The 19,522-nt window shown below is 40.8% G+C and overlaps 1 protein-coding gene across 1 annotated transcript in view; it reads left to right on the top strand.

Moving 5' to 3' along the window:
* Window positions 1-15,470, top strand: part of PRDM6 (PR/SET domain 6) — a 191,593-nt gene extending 176,123 nt beyond the window's left edge. The window contains exon 8 of the mRNA XM_075577180.1: window positions 14,773-15,470. Within this exon, the coding sequence (XP_075433295.1) occupies window positions 14,773-14,887 (115 nt within the window). The 3' untranslated portion in view covers window positions 14,888-15,470. The remainder of the gene's footprint in view (window positions 1-14,772) is intronic.
* The last annotated feature ends 4,052 nt before the right edge of the window (window positions 15,471-19,522 follow it).

The raw sequence follows: 19,522 nt of genomic DNA, 5'->3' as shown, positions 1-19,522 counted from the left end.
AATGATAAAAAATACCATTGCTTTTAACAGGAATATCTAGTTTGACATATCTGTAAAAAGGTATATGGTTGGTCTGGCAAACCATATCAGATTGGACCAGGGTTATGGTGGCTCCCGTTTCCATCAAACCGGTAGCCCGCTACCCCTGATAGTCACTGGGTGCCGCTGGATCGTGGCAATTCGGTACACCCTGCCAGTGGAGGCACACATCAGTTTATCTGTTGATATTTTTGCATCAGTTTTTGCAGCCAGGAGAATATGATAAAAAGGCCCAACATGTGCCTCTTCTAACGGCAAACCTATTCTGCTACCCATAAAACAAAGCAGATACTGGCATATGTCCATCACAATCTACTGGCTGCAAAACTGGTGTAAAAATGGTAAACACAACAGCATTAGCATAATGAAAGATAAAGAAGAGCCCATAGAAAGCAATAGGATTTCTTGCTATGGTAAATCTGGTACAGTTTTTGTTTTTGTTTTTTTTGCATCAGTGCTGTACCACGCTAGTTTTACAGATGGGAGACTTTGATAAAAAGCACCCATTACGGGGTTGTTACGAGAAATAGAAAAAGCAAAGCTAAAACCCCGGCAGTTATGTAATTGATTTCCTGTGGCTGCTGTGTAAATAGATTTTAGTAATTAATTGAAGAGGTTCTGAGGTCAAAACAGAAAATAGATTTATTTTAATGTTAAGGTGTTACTTATCTGTAACCCGATTCAGTCCACTATACTGTTTCAGTTTTGTTATATTTTTACAAATGTGTCATCTTTTCCTTCAAGTTGAAAGCAACTTGAATTGCATGCAAATCATCTTTTGGCTTCTAAATATTAGTTTTACATGATAACAGTTATTTTATTTAAGTACCTTTTTACGACAATTTCTTCTCAAAGATATAAAATGAAAAATAAAACCTGTTAGAAAGTAAGGATTGCATTGCTTATTGTTTGCAGTAAATTATTTATAGGGTTTCTTAAATGCGGCCTGTGGCATTCATGTTAAAATCTATTATTGCCATAAAAAGTGCAAAACTAAAGAAGTCCATTAGTCTACAATGTGCTTTGCAAAAAAACCTAAATCATTTCAAGTCCTTAAACAGACATTATAACTTCCTTCTTTTAATCACACTGGGAAGTATAGAATTATAAATACAAATGTACATGGATGCATATATGGAAACGTGTAGGTAAATCATACAAACATCGACATTTTTTAATTTAATCTTAAATAAAATAATTTCAGAGAGATTAAACATATGGCATTACACATTTGTAGAATTAGTTACTCTTTTGCTGCGACATCCCAAATCCTTTAACATCTAGTCTATGCCTGCCTTCCTTCGATGCCAGCGTTCAAAACCGTTTTAGTTTAGCATCAGACACGAAGACTCTATCTAGCAATTCTTAGTGTTGCTATTTGGCACCCTTTGAATAATGAATCCTTTTCTATTAAGTGCTGCAAATATTGCTATCCTTTCCATAATATAACATATTACCATAAAAACATACAGGTGCACCGACGAGTATTCTAAAAAATGCCTTAAACTTGGTTTGGAATATCTGGGGCTATCACCAACAAGATCCAGGTAAATGCTGCAACATTTCAGTGACATTTCTGCAGAGACTAATGGCCCATCAGATTAACACAGCAGGGGTCCCTGGCTGTCCCATTCAGTTTGAATGGGACTGCCAGGGACCCCCACTGTTAATCCGATGGGCCATTAGTCTGTCAGCAGAAATGTCACGGAAATGTTGCAGCATGTACCAAGCATGTACCCAGCATGTACCCAGAATGTACTTGGGTCTTGTTGGTGATTGCCCCAGATTTGTTTTAGAATACTCGTTGGCACTACAGTAAACATATATTATCAAAATAAAAGGGCAGCATAGCTAATGTGAGTTATATCAAACATAAACCTCTAAGTGTGCCAATTTATTGAAGGACTTTGTTGCTATTTTGCTTCATTTGCTATTCTGTAGTGTAAATGCTGTACTAGGAGCCAGTACAGTATAGCATGGTATGCATCTTTCTGTTCTATTTACCATTAGAAGCACTGAAAAATACTGGTACAGTAGGTCTAAGGTGACATAAACCAATCATCCTAATAGATCATTGTTATCATGTTAGAAACTTAATTAAGAAATGTCTTCAATTGGACACTAGCAACCAGAATAGGAAACCGAGAACTTGATAAATAAATAGAACTTATCACAGCTTTTAATACAGTAGATACATGTTTGACACATTCCTGTGTTATTCTTTATTAAAGATATTAAAGATGCTAGCCCCTTTTATTTCTTTTTTAAAAATCATTTTTAGAAAGTTCCTTTAAATTTAAATATTTCAACTGTTAAATAGCATTGGCCAAATTCAAACTAAACGTTGTATTTCACACAGTGCTACCTAATTCTGTGGTGTAAACTTTTTATTGGGTATGTAAAAAAAGTACTAAATGCCTTAGTTCCAAGTTTGTCATGCAATAAAAGGTAGTATATTTTGGCACACCAATCCACTAACTAATCAGTTTTCTAATAAACAATCAGCAATACACTAATGTGTCATCAGCACTTCAGGCGCTCTGAGGAGATGATCTGCCCGTACACGTTAATGAATACACCAAAAATCATTAGGTGATCAATACTTCTGAGTTATTTTCATTGAGCTGATAGGTCTGATACATTAAATCTGACATTTTACATTTGTCAAGATCACAGTGCAGTTTTTTAACAGTGGAAAAGCCTGCTGAAAATATTCCCAGAAAGACAATCAACGAATCACAACTTATTTATAATCCCATGCTGGGGTGCTTTAGCAGCTGCTGTAAATAAGTATATATCCAGAAATCTAAAGATATATGTAACCCCCTTTTCCCTTTGGCTAAGGGAAACCGCGGGTGATTACTCGTGCTGCAAGTACCTGTACGCTCACAGGAGGCCTGAGCCTCCGCTTTTAGGAGCCTGGGGTGAGCTCTCTCTCTCTTAGTGCAGCTCCTCCACCTATGAGGGATCCCAGCGTTGGCGGGATGACTCCTCATGGGACCCAATACAATCAGTAAAAACAATATCGGTTTTACTGTAACAGTATATAGCATATATCACACCAATACAATACACCAGTAACACGTTGGTACCTTCCTGGTCACAGGCCTGACCAGGGACTAGTGAGAGGAGGATGGATCAGGTCCCACACAGCGGTGCCTCCAACACAACTCCCCTTTCACATTATGCAGGGTGCGGTCCGCAGTGAAGTCTCCAGCTGGAGGATTCTTTTTATCTGCTGCCACGTTTAGCTCTGGTCCCAGGCCACAGTCCGTCGCATGGACGTCCGTCCACCTGCGCAGTAGTGCTGCTGCAGCTTTAATGGGAGAGTCCCTATCTGGGCTATCCCTACAATACTCTGTTCATGGTGCAGGGGCTATCTGGGGCCTAAGGGACAAGATCTGGCCTAGTCCAAGAAGCTGACACTACCTTCCTCCTTGCTGCTTCCGTCAGGACTGCCCATGCTGTCTTCAGTCCCACAGAGGAGAGCTGGATCTCCAATATGGCCGCTCACTCCCAATTGGCTGGGGTGGCCCTTGTGTTCAACCCAGAGGCTTCTAGGAGTTGTAGTTCCGCTCCTTACATGCAGAGCCATTCCAAGATTGCCACCGTAACTTCTCTCGATCTGACAGAGCAATGCAGGGGCGATGTGGGCAGGTAAGGGGGGACCCTTCTACATATATATATTTGAGAAAATATTTTCCCATTTAGTTTATGTGCCTAGATATTATACATAGCTATATACACACATGAATAAAGGGGGCTGTAAGGTTCAAATAGAAAATACAGCTCAACCCCATTATAGCGCGGTCCTCGGGGGCCACCCGATCCAACCGCGCTATTACCGGGGTCGCGCACATTTTTAAAAAAATGGCCGCCGCGTGCCCTTTCGGGGGGAGGGGGGAGGAGTGAGGAGGGAGGAAGAGGTGGAGTGAGGCGCCGGCAGCCCTACACGCCCCCAAGCAGCCACCGTAACTCCCCTGCATTTCAATAAGCAGCCTCACTTCCCCCCCCAGCCCCGCTCCGATCCCCCTCGCCAGCCCTGCTCCAATCCCTCCCCCCACCATCCCCAATCCGATCCCCTCCTGCCAGCCCCGCTCCAATTACAGCCTCGCTCCAATCACAGCCCCGCCAGACCCGCTCCAATCACCCCCGCCAGCCCTGTTCTGATGCCAGCCCCACTCTGACCCCCCCCCCACCAGCCCCGCTCCGACCCCCCCCACGCCAGCCTTGCTCCAACCCCCAACCCCCGCCAGCCCCGTTCCGCTCAGATCTCTGCAGCCAACACCAAAGGTAGGGAGAGGGGGGGGGCTGTGAGTGTGTGTTGTGAGTGTGGTGTGTGCAGTGTGCTGAGTGTGTGCTGTGTGCTTGGAGTGTGCTGTGTGCTTGGAGTCTGTGTGCTGTATGCTTAGAGAGGAGTGCTGTGAGTGTGTGCAGTGTGCTTAGAGTGTGTGTGTGTGTGTGTGTGGAGTGTGTGCAGTGTGCTGTGAGTGTATGCAGTGTGTGCAGTGTGCTGTGAGTGTGTCACGCCTGTATGTCCGCAGACCTGGCAAGACCCAATACTGAGGTGGAAATGGTATTACCACACACCCACAGCAGTGGGGGCAAGCCCGGAGTGTGGTATGGCGTTGCTGGGCCTGTTGGAAAATAGTTAATATACTTGCAACGTCTTGGTGGTATAACGTAAGAATGGTAGTGTCCGTACGCCAAAGTCCAGGGATCCAGAAAGCAGAGTAGTCAAGTTCGTAAGCCAAGTCCAAGGGTTCCAGAGGTCAGCAGAGTAGAGTTCGTAGCAAGGTTCAAGGGTAACAGAGAGCAGGTTAGTCCAGGACGAGCAGGTGTCAAAACCAGGGGAATACAAAGATAAGCAGGAGCAGGTACAGGCTGGAACACAGAGAGAGCAAAGCATAGGACTGCACACACAGGGAAAACAGGAACTATGCAGAGCAATCATAGAGAGGACAGACAGGGATTATAAAGGAGGGAACACCAATGGGAGAGAGAGGAGGAGTAGAGAGAGAAGTGGGAGACAACAGGGATAAGTCAGGAGGAGAGGAGGAGGAGAGAGAGGGATCAGACAGAGATATTGCTTGCAGGGCATGGGAGGAGGAGGAGAGAGATTGACAGGCCCTAGAAGAGGAGCGTGTGCGCGCGCCCTTTGTAAACTGAGAGTGCGCACACACAGACTGCGTCACGGGACGCGCGAAGAGCCGTGCCACGGGCACACCAGCGGAGGGAAACGGAGGAACAGAGGGGACCGCCACTAGAAGTGAGGGAATGGAAGCGGGCCCTGAGGAGGCCTGGGAGCGGGGAGCGTTGCCGCAGGGGCTCGGGGACCGCGCGGGTGCGCGAGACCTGTGGGGCGCGCGCTGAGGCAAAGGGACGGCATCAGAGGTTGTCGGAGCGGGACAGGACTGGGTAAGCGAAGGGAGGTTGGCAGGGGTAGGGATAGAGAGGTTGAGAGAAGGGGTAGGAATCCCCTGAACCGTCACAGAGTGTACAGTATGCAGTGTGCTGTGCGTGTGTGCAGTGTGCTGTGAGTGTATGCTGTGTGCTGTGAGTGTGTGCAGTGTGCTGTGAGTGTGTGCAGTGTGATGTGAGTGTGTGCAGTGCACTGTGAGTGTGTGCAGTGTGCTGTGAGTGTATGCAGTGTGCTGTGAGTGTATGCATGTGCTGTGTGTGCTTTATGTGCTGTGTGCTGTGAGTGTATGCAGTGCGCAGTGAGTGTGTGCAGTGTGGGTGCTGTGAGTGTGTGCTGGTGCTGTGAGTGTGTGCAGTGCGCGTATGCAGTGTGCAGTGTGTGTGCAATGTATGCAGTTTTTTTAAATTCGGGGTCCATGCTCAAACCGCGTTATAAGTGCATCCGGGTTATAGCGGAACGTGCTATAACGGGGTTGAGCTGTATTGATAATGAAAAAATAGTAAGAAAATAATAAGTTGAACACATTATATTATATAGTCAAGGCTTTTTTCAACCTCTTCACCCACCATTAGGTAATACTCTCAGTTTACCAACCAGACACTCAAAAAACCCTACATCTGATTGAGACCTTGTAAACCAGAAATAGTTGTCACCATTCTGTTTGCTCTACTGCAAATTTGCTGCCACTTACATGTATGGGCCAGGCTGTGCTGACCCACAGCATATTATTCAGCCTTCTCCTACTGTATAGGAATCTCAAACCTTTAAGGAATAGTGCACCGAGAGACTTCCACTGAGCTACATTAGTCTACTGAAACCATATGTGGGAATGACTATCCTAGCACAAAGATTCTCAGCTGAGTTCTTGAACCACTGGTGATCACTGATAACTTCAGTCATAGCTCCCAAACCCCCTCCAAATTCACTTTATGCAGCTCTCTTCTGCATCTCTAGCACTGCCAGTGATGGTTTATTTTTACATCATAGCCCAGAATTTTTAAAATATATCTTGTACTGTATATATCGATAAATATAATTATGACCAGCGCTACCCAAGTAGCTGCACTGGTTCTCTACACAATTATTATAATTGAAGGAAAAGTTTGGGAGCCACTTTTATGTTAATACTATTCGCAATGTGTGAATGTCTTCGAATGTGCTTTTTCTCACGATTTTCTCTTGCATTTAGTGTTTTTGCCATATTTGGGCAAAAGGTGCCATTGCTCACAATTTCACAAATTTAGCCAGAATTTTGGAACAATTCCAATATACAAAAAGGGCCATGTGTCCTGAATTTATGGTCATGTGACCTGTACATTGATTTTTTTTTCTTGGCAATTCAGTATCTTTTTGAAGTTGTGCAAAAAAAAGGTGCACATTTTTTAATAGATTGCAAACTTATGTACAAACTACACGTTGATTGTATCAACTATTAATTGATAACAGGAGATAACTGCAACAGTGTTAACAATAATGGGACTGTGTATTCTGCAAGCTGAAAAATCGATGTATTAATGATACTACAAAACTGCCTACATATACACAGGATACGGTCACCGAACATACGCCTAAATTCAAATAACAACTACAATGCTTTGCATATTTTGCTTCACATGTTTTTAAAACTAATGGCTAAAAAGAGATATCCTGCATAAAAATAGATTCATCTGAGTGTAGAATGGAAACACGTAGGACTAGTGTTTCCTCAAATAATTACTATATTCACAAGACCACTGGCAGCTATTGTTATGATGACTTCTGGCTTCAGATGTAACGTAATAGAATGAAAATTATTCCCTGATTCCCTTTCATTTAAAAAAAAATCCAATCACTCTTGCTAGCTGGAGCTGTTTTAAAATAGCTCTATGTGACCATTTTGCCCATGACCTCAGAGTAGACAGAACATGTCGGAGCCCATGAAAATTGTATACTCTTTTCCTGACTTTATCCATGCCAACCTGGCTGCACATGTAATGTCCAAAGTTCATAACCTTCTTGGTATAGCATCGGACCAGATGAAGAACACATTTCCAATATGGCCCTTAACCTGATGAAATTTGCCAGCATCTTGAAGACAAGTGTAATGATTTTCCCCTCCACAAGTTATTGTTGCCATGGTGCAGTAATACCCCATCTGGTCTTCTGTGCCTCCCTTCTAACACAATCAATGTTGGCAGCAGGTATTTCTAACACACACCTCTAATTCCCTTCCAAAGCAGATATATCCTTCCATGTTGCGGCCCTAACGGCAGACTATATGGTCTGTCTTACACTCAGGAATGTACAAGGTCCCCAACAGCCCCACCTTCCATGGGCACCATTTCTGCTAAAAGGAAGAAGAGACGGAATGGTTCTTAATGTAAGAGTATGGCCAAAGCAGCACACACCTGAAAGCATCATTGTCTCCTGAGCTGAACACATCCACCTGTCCCCTTTCTTTTTATTTGTCCATCTGCTCTATTGTAATTTAAGAATATAAAACTTGTACCAGTGGGACTGCTATTTCCCTATTATCTTTATCTCATATGATGGAAGTCCTCTTACTGCAGTTGATGTCGCTAGTGCTACTACTATTCCCCATTAGTGCTTAGCAGAGAGCGCTGGGTCCATGTTACCTGTTAGCAGGCAGCAATTGAATACACTCTGAAACTGATACCTTGACTGTGATCTCATGTCCCTATGCACCAGGAAAGCCGCTTACCATTCGGCCTTGGTTGGGCATACTTCTTAATCAGCCAAACAGGGCAAATCTTGCTCCCTTCCTGCCGTTACAACTTTATTCATGCTCCTTTACCCAGCTGGTCTGTTTTGATTTGTGTATCTTGCAAAGAACTGAATCCCCATTTAAGATCACATTTTTAGGAAAAGCCCCAACCCCTTGCACTTTGTGGTTGCTGAAACAGTTAGTCAATTCAAGTTATGTCCCCCAAAATGCTAAGCAGCTTTAAATAGGCGTGCCTCTAACTAATCCTTGCACACCAAGCCCGTGGCTTTTACTACGGTTGCTAGTCTAAATTTACCTGGCATTTTCTTTGCAACAACACCTAAGGGGGAAATTACTAAGTCCGGCAAGGGTGTTTTGCTAAATGAGCCAGCGCCCTAGTGACAATTCTTTAGAGATTTTTTGGCGCACTTTGTGTGCATGTGCAGTTTTAAATTGTGTAGGCTGCTGTTACTGCAAATATTACCCTGTATTGGTGAAATTATGCTACCTACTGGCAAATGGTCCCCGAGCAGAGCAATATCCTGCCTATGATGTTGCTGGGGGCGCATTCTTCTTGGTGTTTGCAGATTGTTGGCTACAGCATTTATGGAGGTTATGACCCCATGCTGGGCCCCTACCCTTTCTTTCTCTTCTGCAGCACCCCATCTCTAGAATGCCCTCTTTTTGGCAAGATCCTACTCCACCTATCTTCAAATCTCAACTAAAATCCCACCTCCTAGTAAAAGCCTTTCAATTGAATTTCCTCCAACCTCACCCTCCCAAGTCTATATTGCTATGTTGCACTATCCCCATCTTCTATTGTCATAATAATTTATCGTATAGTAGCAGCCTCATTTTTCATTCAAGTCAAAGGTGTGCTAACCCATACGAGCGCTTAATGAATATACCTCTTAGGGACCTATTCAGATAGCTACGATGTTACCACTACAACATCGACCATGTTTGCATGTTGCTACCAAAAGGTGTGCTTTTTGTGAAAAATGGTATTCAGTAAGATATATCGCTTGGTAAATACCATTTGGTACAAAAATGACATACCGCACGAGTTGGAATTTGCTTTTCAAGCAATATGCCCAAGCGATTTGGCTCCAGTCTGGAAGAGCTGTGCAGAAAGAAACTGCATCTCCCTGCACAGCTCTTACAGGTGATCAAGCTGTTTTTATTTAAATTGTATTAACATAGTATGGAATCAAGGTGTCTCCGTAACAGAACGCATTAGTTTCATGTCCGGGGACACCCTGCTTCTCATGGTACAGGCCTCCCGTATCGGGTGCAGGTATCTTCGGCAAGTTTAAATGTTCCCACGTCACGGCCCATATGACACAGGAGAATTACATTTGCTGGAGAAACCGGTACCCCATACTATCTACCCCCTCTACCCCCAATACCCCTCCCCCCAACAAATACAGTAATGGCCAAAAGCCCTATTATCCCTATCTAGATAGTGCATTTGAGCATTACAAATAAACCAATAGCCAGCCAATATAGAGTAAATAAAAGTAGTGCTTACTCCTGCCAGGATGAAGGACTTCCTCATCTTCATCCTCTTCCGTGGCACCAACATTTAACTAAAAACATTAGTTACTGACCAGTAACCCTCAATTACCTTAGCGGATAGTAACCACAATGGCAATTAAAGGGTTAACCCCTCCCGCTATGCACCCGCAAGGCCTAACCACCCTCCTTGGAGCAATTACCCCATCCCCCACGCTCTCTACCCCCATTACTACACACAAATGGGTAAAAGCCCTAGTAGCCAAACATGGCTAATAGTGGTTTTGCCCATTTGTATTGAAAAAAAATTCACAATTAAAAAAACAAACATATTAGAAGACATTAAAAAATAAACACTAGAAATAAACCTGTTGATTGTCACTGTAGTTACCTATGCCTTCAAAGGGGGCACAGATAGCAACATAGGCAATCATAGGTAAAAATTACAAACGAAAACCACATTACATTAACATTAAAATAAACAGGAGCCAAAAGGCATTGATTGTAGTGATGTACCTAGTACCGGGTAATTTCTCGGTACCCGGCTTACCCGGCACTTTTTCAGCTACCCGGAAATTTCCCGGACCCGGTAGCAGGGGGCTGGGACTGGCACCGTGTAGGAACTGGCACTGGGTAATTTCAGGGCAGCTGAAAATACTTCAAAACGTACCTGCAGCCAGTGACAGAAGGTGAGGAAGACCAGTGAGGAAGACCGCGGCAACATCTGGGAGCAGCGGCAGACGTCCTGGTGGAGGTGGCAGCAGCCGAAGTCTATGCTCAGCTGGCGGGAGCAACAGGAAAAGAGCACACAGCTGATACTGGTGGGAGCTGGGGAACCATGTGAAGGCTCCTCCCCGGCAGTCCAATAGGAACGCTCCTGCTCCAGTCACATGGTTCCCTGGCTTTCACCAGCAACAGCTGTTTGCTCTGTGTCTGCTTCTCCTGCAAGCTGAACAAGCACTTCGGCTGCTGTCACCGCCACCATGACATCTGCTGCTTCTCCCACGAAGTCACCACCATCCTCCTCACCCACCGCAGCATTCTTCCTCACCCTGCAGGTAAGTATATGGTACCCGGCCCGGTGAAATTGCCCATTTTCCATGGGTACCTGGTACACGACAAAATTCAGGACCCTGATCAACAGTAATTGATTGTCAATGTGGATATCTATGCCCTCAACGGAGGCATAGATAACAACATTGGCAATGAACGGGCATCCTAAAAAAAAAAACCAATAAAATACAATCAAAGTATTCTTTACCCTTGCTAGGATGAAGGCTCACCCTCCTCATCCAACTGAAGCACCAACATCTCTTGACCCTCAAAACAATTATCCACATCTTGAAGAACAGCATGATGCGCAGAAGTCCACGATCCTCCGTTTCTGGAAGAGGAGTCACCAGTGAGTAAATGTTCTTATCTTCTTTCTTTTCTTCTTATCTTCTTTCTTTGTTCTTCTCTTGAACAGGTCTGGGAGATGTTGACTTGCCATCTTCTTCCTGTCAAATGAGATGTGACTGGCCTTATATAAGGTCTTTGATGTCACATTTGACTAATAAATGGTACATCCACCAATTAGATTGGTGGATGTACCATGCGTCTAGGCATCAGGTTTGGCAGAGAATTACTTTGTCAGTCAAATGTGACATCACAGGCCTTATATAAGGCCTGCCAAGTTTCATTTGACAGGAAGAAGATGGCGACATCTCCTAAACCTTTTCAAGATATGAAGAAAAGAAAGAAGATAAGATCTACTCACCGGTGACTCTTCTTCAAGCAATAGAGGATCGCGGACTTCTGCGGATTATACTGTACTTCAAGATGAGGATCATTGCTTCGTGGGCCAAGAGTGGTTGGTGCCGCAGTTGGATGAGAAGGATGAACCTTCATCCCGGTAAGGGTAAGAAACACTATTATTGTATTGTATTTAATTTTGTATTTTTTAGGCTGCCCATTCATTGCCAATGTTGTTATCTATTCCCCGTTGAGGGTGTAGATAACCACATTGACAATCAATGCCTCTTTGGCTACTGTTTATTTTAATGTAATCTGTGTTTTTTTAAATTATTTTAGGTTGCCTTTTGGTTTCCTATGTTGCTATCTGTACCCATATTGAAGGCATAGGTAACAACCGTGACAATCAATGGGTTTATTTCTAGTGTTTATTTTGTAATCTCTTGTAGTATGTTTTTTTTTTAATGGCGTTTTTTTTCCCCAATCATAAATGTGAAAAAGCACTATTAGCCATATTTAGCTACATAGTTACATAGTAGATAAGGTTGAAAAAGATATACAGCCAACAAGTTCAATCTATGCTAAATTTAGATGGCAGATACGTTATCCTATATCCTTACTTACAGTATACATATACAGTATATATATATATATATATATATATATATATATATATATATATATATATATATATATATATATGTATCAGTACCGTGTTAGCCGAGCTTCAATAATCAAAAAATAAATAGATGATACCGTTCTGTTGCTAACGAAATGCTTTTATTTGTGCGAGCTTTCGAGATACACTGATCTCTTCTTCCGGCGATGTTACAATGAATGAAGCAAGCAAAGGGTATACTTAAAAACACTGTCTATTGGAATGTTATCTGTGCTTGTCCTTCCCCCGGTGTGGATGAGATTTATGGCTAGAGGTGTTAAATGGTTCCTGAAAGTAAGTGATGTAAGAGTGTGTGTGTGTGTATCTGTGTGAATATAAATGAATGGAGAGCTCACAGTGTATACAGTGCTTTACAAAAGGGGTGTGTGGAGTGGGAGTTAATATAAATGGTGTGGGTAGGTGTGGAAATGTGAGAGATAGTAGCATAACTAAAAGTGTGTGTGGATACTATGTGGTCCCTATTGGTGTATAGGGATGGCAAAACAAGGAGTATTAGTACGTGTAAGAGACAGCTGAGTGTGCATACATATAGCACAGTATGTACAGACATGGCCTTTAGCGCTAATGGGAAGAGAGTTCACTTGTGTCAGTAATGACTCATAAAATTTCGATCTCTGTTTAGGCCACCGTTAAGTGTCCCGAACAGTTGCATAAATTTGTATTCATGCAACCGTCTCTCTTTCGGTGTTTTAAGATTACCTTTGAGTATGGCAACCCTCAGATCGTTCATCTTATGACCAGACACTAAGGTAATGAAGCTGGGCTGTAATTTTATTTTGATTACATTTGATTGAAGCAGGGGGTTTCTGGAGCTGAATTGAATGTGGGTCCGCTACGGAGACCCCCAGCATCAATCTTATGTAGTAAAAATAAAATGTTCTCCTTCATATGCACATCCCAAATCCTATCTCGCTACCCTTCACATAAGCCGTGATGTGCATATTGAAGCTACCTGAATAGCAGGTACTGGCATAAAATGCGAATTTGGGCATTTTTGGAGCTACCGCACAGCTTGTCTGAGGGAGAGTGCTAACGATCAGTAAGAAACCATTTCTAAGCGATATTGCCATGTTATCATAGTTACATAGTTACATAGTTAGGTTGTCAGGTTGCATTATCGAAGATTTCTAATTAGCTACACATGCAATATCACTTTGAAAATGCATTACCAGTCGATAAGTCACATATCGAAGTTTACAGAATAGTATTTTTAAAGTCAGCGAAAAATGACTGCATTGAGCATATAATGAGAAATCATCCAACATTAATAATGTTTGTGTAAAAATAATAACAGGCTTGCACATTAAACCAAAAATGTAAAAGATCTACATAACAGAAAAATAGAAACATCTCACAGCTTTAGTAACAGTGGTCCACAGTGATCTACCAGGTGTATCATAACTCACACATAACTCAAAAATGGTGAACCTGTTCTATAAACCTTATAAAAAGATCTGTTTTTGGCTCTCTCTTTCTGTCTTGTTGGAGGTTTAGCATGAAACGCATCAATCAGTTGACGTCGCTCTCACTCATTGGAAGTCACTCTTTATTAGAATCTTACATACTTTACACTCGACTCTTTTGGCTTATTTGACTTTAACAGTTACTGTACATGGTGCTCAGTTTTGTTCTCTACACCAGTTGTAACATCTTAGTTGTCGTTATAGTCAGCGATGCAGGCACCTCTATGACATGAAGCACATGTTTAGTGGGATTACACTTTTAGCAAGCAGTTATTCATTTGGCACTTTCTTTGAAACCAATTACGTTTGTTCTTAGAGTTATATATACTATACTTATACTTAACAGCTGTCATCATTCCTGTCATTGCCCTTCTTGTGTATATACCCTTTTCCATTTTACATTTGCATAACAACATTGAACATGTCAGCTCTCATGCTGATTATGACACGTGTAGGCACTGTTTACCTTTAGAAAGAACAGGGCTTCACATTCCAGAGTAAATTGAGTCTGAGTAAGAAACAAAACAGAGCTGAATCATCTCTAAGCCATATCACCACCCTATTCTATTCATAATTAATAGTAAAGGTAAACAATTGATAATATATGGATAACATGGTTACATGCCCATATATTTACTCTCAGAGAGTGTATCACACTATATATTTTCTACAAATATGTGGCACTGCAAAACAGATCTCCAAAAGTTATGTTTCAATCACATTAGTTTTTTTTTTTGTTTCTACATAGATTATCATTTCTTCTTCTTTAACTCTGCGGCCTTTTTTTTAGGACCTCAGATATTAAATTCCAGATTTTAAATTAGCAGAAGGCGAAATTGTATTTGTCATCAATTTCTTTCTAGAGGTTACAGAGCAGAAAACCGCAGACGAGCTGCTTCTTTGATGGCTCACTCCTAAAAATCTCTTTTTGTTCTTTATCTATTTGATGTGGCAGTGATCAGAGCTGGGACAAGACAGACCTCTCTGGAGAAATCACCTTCCCCCTTCCTATTGACAGATTCCTCTGATCTGAATCAGACAGGCCATGCCCTATCATAGTCATCAAGGCATCGGTGGTAGCCACCAATTAAACCTTTTGGGATGGTGAAATCTGAAGCCACTTTCGAGTGTCTCTTCTTATTAGACAGAATGAGAAAAATCCTGACACCCAAAAGAGAGGCTCAACGGTCTCAATTTTCTCTCTTGCCTCCACTAGGTGCGAGAGGTGTGAGAGGAGCTTCACACAGGCCACCCAGCTGAGTCGACATCAGAGGATGCCCAATGAGTGCAAGCCAATAACAGAGAGCACAGAATCAATTGAAGTGGATTAACTGATTGACTGGTTGGAATTAAACTGCAAGGAAAGTCATGATTAAATGTCACGGACACTTAAGCAAAACCAAAGATTTCCTCTGAGCAACTTTCAATCAGTCCCAGAAAACCAAAAGCAGTAATAAAATAAGTAAGATGTTAAGAGATATTGATCCTGGCATGGAAGAGAGACCAGGAAAGACATTATTTATTTATGAGTTGGGATGAAACATATTTCAAAGGACAAGAGGACTTAACCTTTTCAATCCCACCAAATATATAGCTTTATTTCTAAATACTTTTTTTTTAAATAAAAATGTTATTTAATACCAAAGCAAAGGCTCTGCTAAGATATTCTGCCACATTTATGACTAACCATGCACATGGACTTGTTTAAGGTTGCATCATTTTGTAGCATGAATTCATCTGAGTAGCTGGAGGGTCCAGCACAATATTGTTCTGTAATATGTTGCTGACTCACCGCGATACAATGGGGATAGAGGCCTCCGGAGAAGGTCCTTATTTTTGTTTTGTTTTCTTTTGACAAGGTGATGATAGCATTCATATCTCTGGATGGTGATATGACATTGAAAGAGAAAAAGAACCACGAATGTGAGTCATTCAGAATCAACCTCACACCAAAGAGGACTCCCATCATCTACTGAAACTAATTACAAATCATTTGTGCACTTTTCATGTAAACTGTTTCATAGACATTGTTTATGATGATGCTGTATATGGGATGGTTTGGGGGAGTAAACTTGTTGCAATATTCCAAATAAATATATATGTATAGAAATGCAATTTGTTTGCTGTTAAGAAAATTGTAATATTTGCATTTTTAAAAAAAAGTTTTCATATGTTTTACTTTGGGTTTTGGTTAACCAGTGGGGAACAAATTCTTTACTGCCCATAACCTACATTTCAAGTACATGTACATATTTTATGTGTGCTTAAGTATGAGCCAATGAGCTTTAAAGAAAAAAAAAATTAATAATAATTTGTTACATCTCAAATGTCATTTGATGAGTAGGTTTTCCGAGCAGGGTAAGAGAACGGCCAATCAGGAGACATTATGGTGCCAGAAAAATGAGAGGACACACAATGAATTTTGTGCATGTGTAAGGATTGCTTAGGCTATCATAGATGTCTCAGTATAGAAATTAGAACTCTTCACATCTTCAATAGAAAAACAGAAGAATTCAATCAATTAAAGAACCATTAGGTCAAGACTCAGGCAACCACATTCATATGTTCAGATGTCTTTATGTTAAAAGGTGCAGTCAAAGATAAGACAATGTTATTAATAGCAGCACTAGTTTAATTTAGATTAAACCCAGGTGAATTGTGTGTATGTGTGTGTGTATGTATATATGTATATATACTGTGCCGGCCACCTTTAACCTAACACTTACCCGCAATTGTTCGGGGCTTTTTTTTTCAGCCGCCGAACTTGGCCGCGCGCCAGCCGCATCTTGGCCGCGCTAATGGCGCTGAACTAAGGAAGCGCCTGCGGCGCCGAAAAGAAAAAAGCCCGCGTGCAGCACGCGGTTTAAAAATACCCGCGGAGAAAGCCGCATTAGATTAAAGCGGGCCGCCACTGTATGTATATATATATATATATATATATATATATATATATATATATATATATATATACAGTATATAATCAAAAACAAATAGATGATACCATTGGCTAACAAATTCTTTTCATTTGTGCAAGCTTTCGAGATACACTGATCTCTTCTTCCGGCGGGGTTACAATGGATAAAGCAAGAAAGGTTTTTACTTAAAAACAGTGCATCCTGAAATGTACCTGTGACTGAAGCCTATCCCTTCCCCCCTGTGCAGTATGCGATTTATGACTTAAGGTGTTAAATGGTCCCTAAATGTTAGTGATGTAGTGTGTGTGTATGTGTATGTGTGTATGTATGTGTGTATATATAAATATAGAAAGCGCCCACAGTGTATACAGTGCTTTACAAAAGATGTGTGTGGAGTGGGAGTGTTTACCAATGGTGTGGTTAGGTGTAGAAATGTAAGAGGGTGTTGCATTAATATTAATATGTGTAGATACTATGTGATACCGCACTCAAATGAAGCTAAAGGATTTACTGAAAAAAACAGGCACAACTAAACAGTGATATCATCTTCCTCAGCAAATGCAAAAAGGAGCATTTGATCACAAAATGACTCGCCTTCAAAAACCCATTTGCGAACACATACTGTACAACACAAAATTCTCCCAACAATTGTGCACCAGGACCTCTGAATGGAAGAAGAGATCAGTGTATCTCGAAAGCTCGCACAAATAAAAGCATTTTGTTAGACACAGAACGGCTTGTCTATTCGTTTGTGATTATTAAGCTCGGCTAACACGGTACAGATACCGCTACATTATAAATATATATATATATAATCAAAAAATAAATAGACAATACCATTCTGTGGCTAACGAAATGCTTTTATTTGTGCGAGCTTTCGAGATACACTGATCTCTTCTTCCGGCGATGGACTTTACATTTCGTTAGCCACAGAACGGTATCGTCTATTTATTTTTTGATTATTGAAGCTCGGCTAACACGGTACTGATACCTCTACATGTGTATATATATATATATATATATATATATATATATATATATATATATATATATATATATATATATATATCTATATATATAATACAATCAGACAGGTCTACATTTTTTAAAGATATTTTTGACAATATGTGCTGGAAATGTTTGTAAACATTATAACCGGATGTGTTGGGATCAATTTGCTGCCCTTATCTCTAATTTACCTCTTCATTGTCCCGTTCCTTGCCTTTCCAGCTGTTCATTTGACATGTGGGGGTTGTTCATGAATCTTATTATCTCATCATTGTTGAGGAGCAAAAACAAAATAAAAAATACAGTTCCGCACTTTCAAAGTCTTCACCGGGAATAAAAATAATTAGGAATTTCATTACATACAAAATTATTTTAAAGAAGTTGACAAGCCTGAATTTTTCAAGTGCATTCATTTGAAAAATGGCAAACCACACAAAATTGGCCTCTGTGTGGTGAACATTTTTGGATAGACCTGCAAGCATTGTCTAAAAAATTGAATGTGCAAGGCCACCTGGCCATTTACACACTAATTATACATTATACTGCAATTTACTGCAAAACTTCTGTGAAATTGGCAAAGCTGGTATCCCAGGCTTCACGATTGGTCTACATTCTGGTCATTGATGGCATACAAATGTCTGGAAATTAACCAGAAACAGCTCTTTCCTTAGCAAAACTGCTTCTCTATTACCAGTGACCACCTACAAATTAAATAATAAAACAATGTCCTCACTATGTTTCTTTTCAGATTTTTTTTGATTATTATTTTGCCATGCACTATTTTACAACTCTTTGGCAGAAGGACACCTCGTCGTCAAAAGAAAAAGAAGAAGCAGCAGAACTAAACTAAAGCATTAGAAAAAATATATACTTAAAACAAATCTTGCATACAAGAATAATAATTCCCCCAGGGCAGGACATTATCCTGCTGGATGTTTGATTTAAAATACTTTGGTTAAGCCTCAGGCTCTAATGTGCAGTTCCAATAGGATTATTCCAGTACAATTCCGATAGTTCGGCACTATTGGGATTTGAGTGGTGCCGGATTATTGGATATTCTGGACTATTGAGTGTCACTCCTAGCATTATCCCAAGACACTTCAACTTCACCTTTTTACATGTTATACAGTCGTATAATATTTATAGTTACAGTACCTGAAGTAGCCTACATAATAATAAACAGTCATTTTGAAAATTAACTACTGTAATACAGTACAGTACTAATAAAGCAATACCTTCAAAACAGCCGTCAGATGCCGAAATTTCAGGAGTTCCAAACTATAAGATAGCAGACTATCAGAATTGTACTGTACTTAAATAAAGTTGGTAACGTGTTTACGGTATATTGTAGAGACCTATGTATCCAATTTCTAACCTGAAACATTTAACAACGTGTAAAATACAATTAATTTCAACACTTTTCCAAGTAGTTGTCTCTTCTCTTAAAGCAAAAACTCTATCCCCATGGATAATCACCATTGTGCAGATGACGACTGATGAACCATATGATCGCTCTCACGAGAATTGCAACCAGCGTGATCATGTTGCACTGCACATACAGTGAAAGCAATAGAAACACCTCGTCACGGAGTCAAAAAATCCCTCATTTTGATTAACATGGGTTTCATTATTTTTATTTTTTTCATCTAGTGCTGTTTTTTTGGCATTACTTTCCAGTTTTGTACTCAGAATAATTTGATAAGTAACTTTATGATGTAATTTATGAAGTGTAAAATCTGACATGGACATTAATTATGTTTAGAAAACCTATATTGATTGTTACAAAATACAAACACGGAGCCATTCAAATTGACAGCAAATAACATTTAACTCACTAACTATTCCCTTACTGTACTGTATTTATTCGCCTCTAGCACTTTTGCTGTGAGTCCACTTCTACCATTCTTCGTAGAGATGGCCAAACAATTTGCCTCAAATATGTCATTTATCCTCAAAAGCTAATATTCGACAAAAACATTTAAAAAAAAATTGGCTGCTAGACACTTCGCAAATTTACATGCAATCTGACTCTGAAATATGGAG

This window comes from Ascaphus truei, chromosome 1 (assembly GCF_040206685.1).
Source record: "Ascaphus truei isolate aAscTru1 chromosome 1, aAscTru1.hap1, whole genome shotgun sequence".
Taxonomy (NCBI): Eukaryota; Metazoa; Chordata; class Amphibia; order Anura; family Ascaphidae; genus Ascaphus; species Ascaphus truei.
This window is presented reverse-complemented; position numbering and strand designations above follow the sequence as displayed.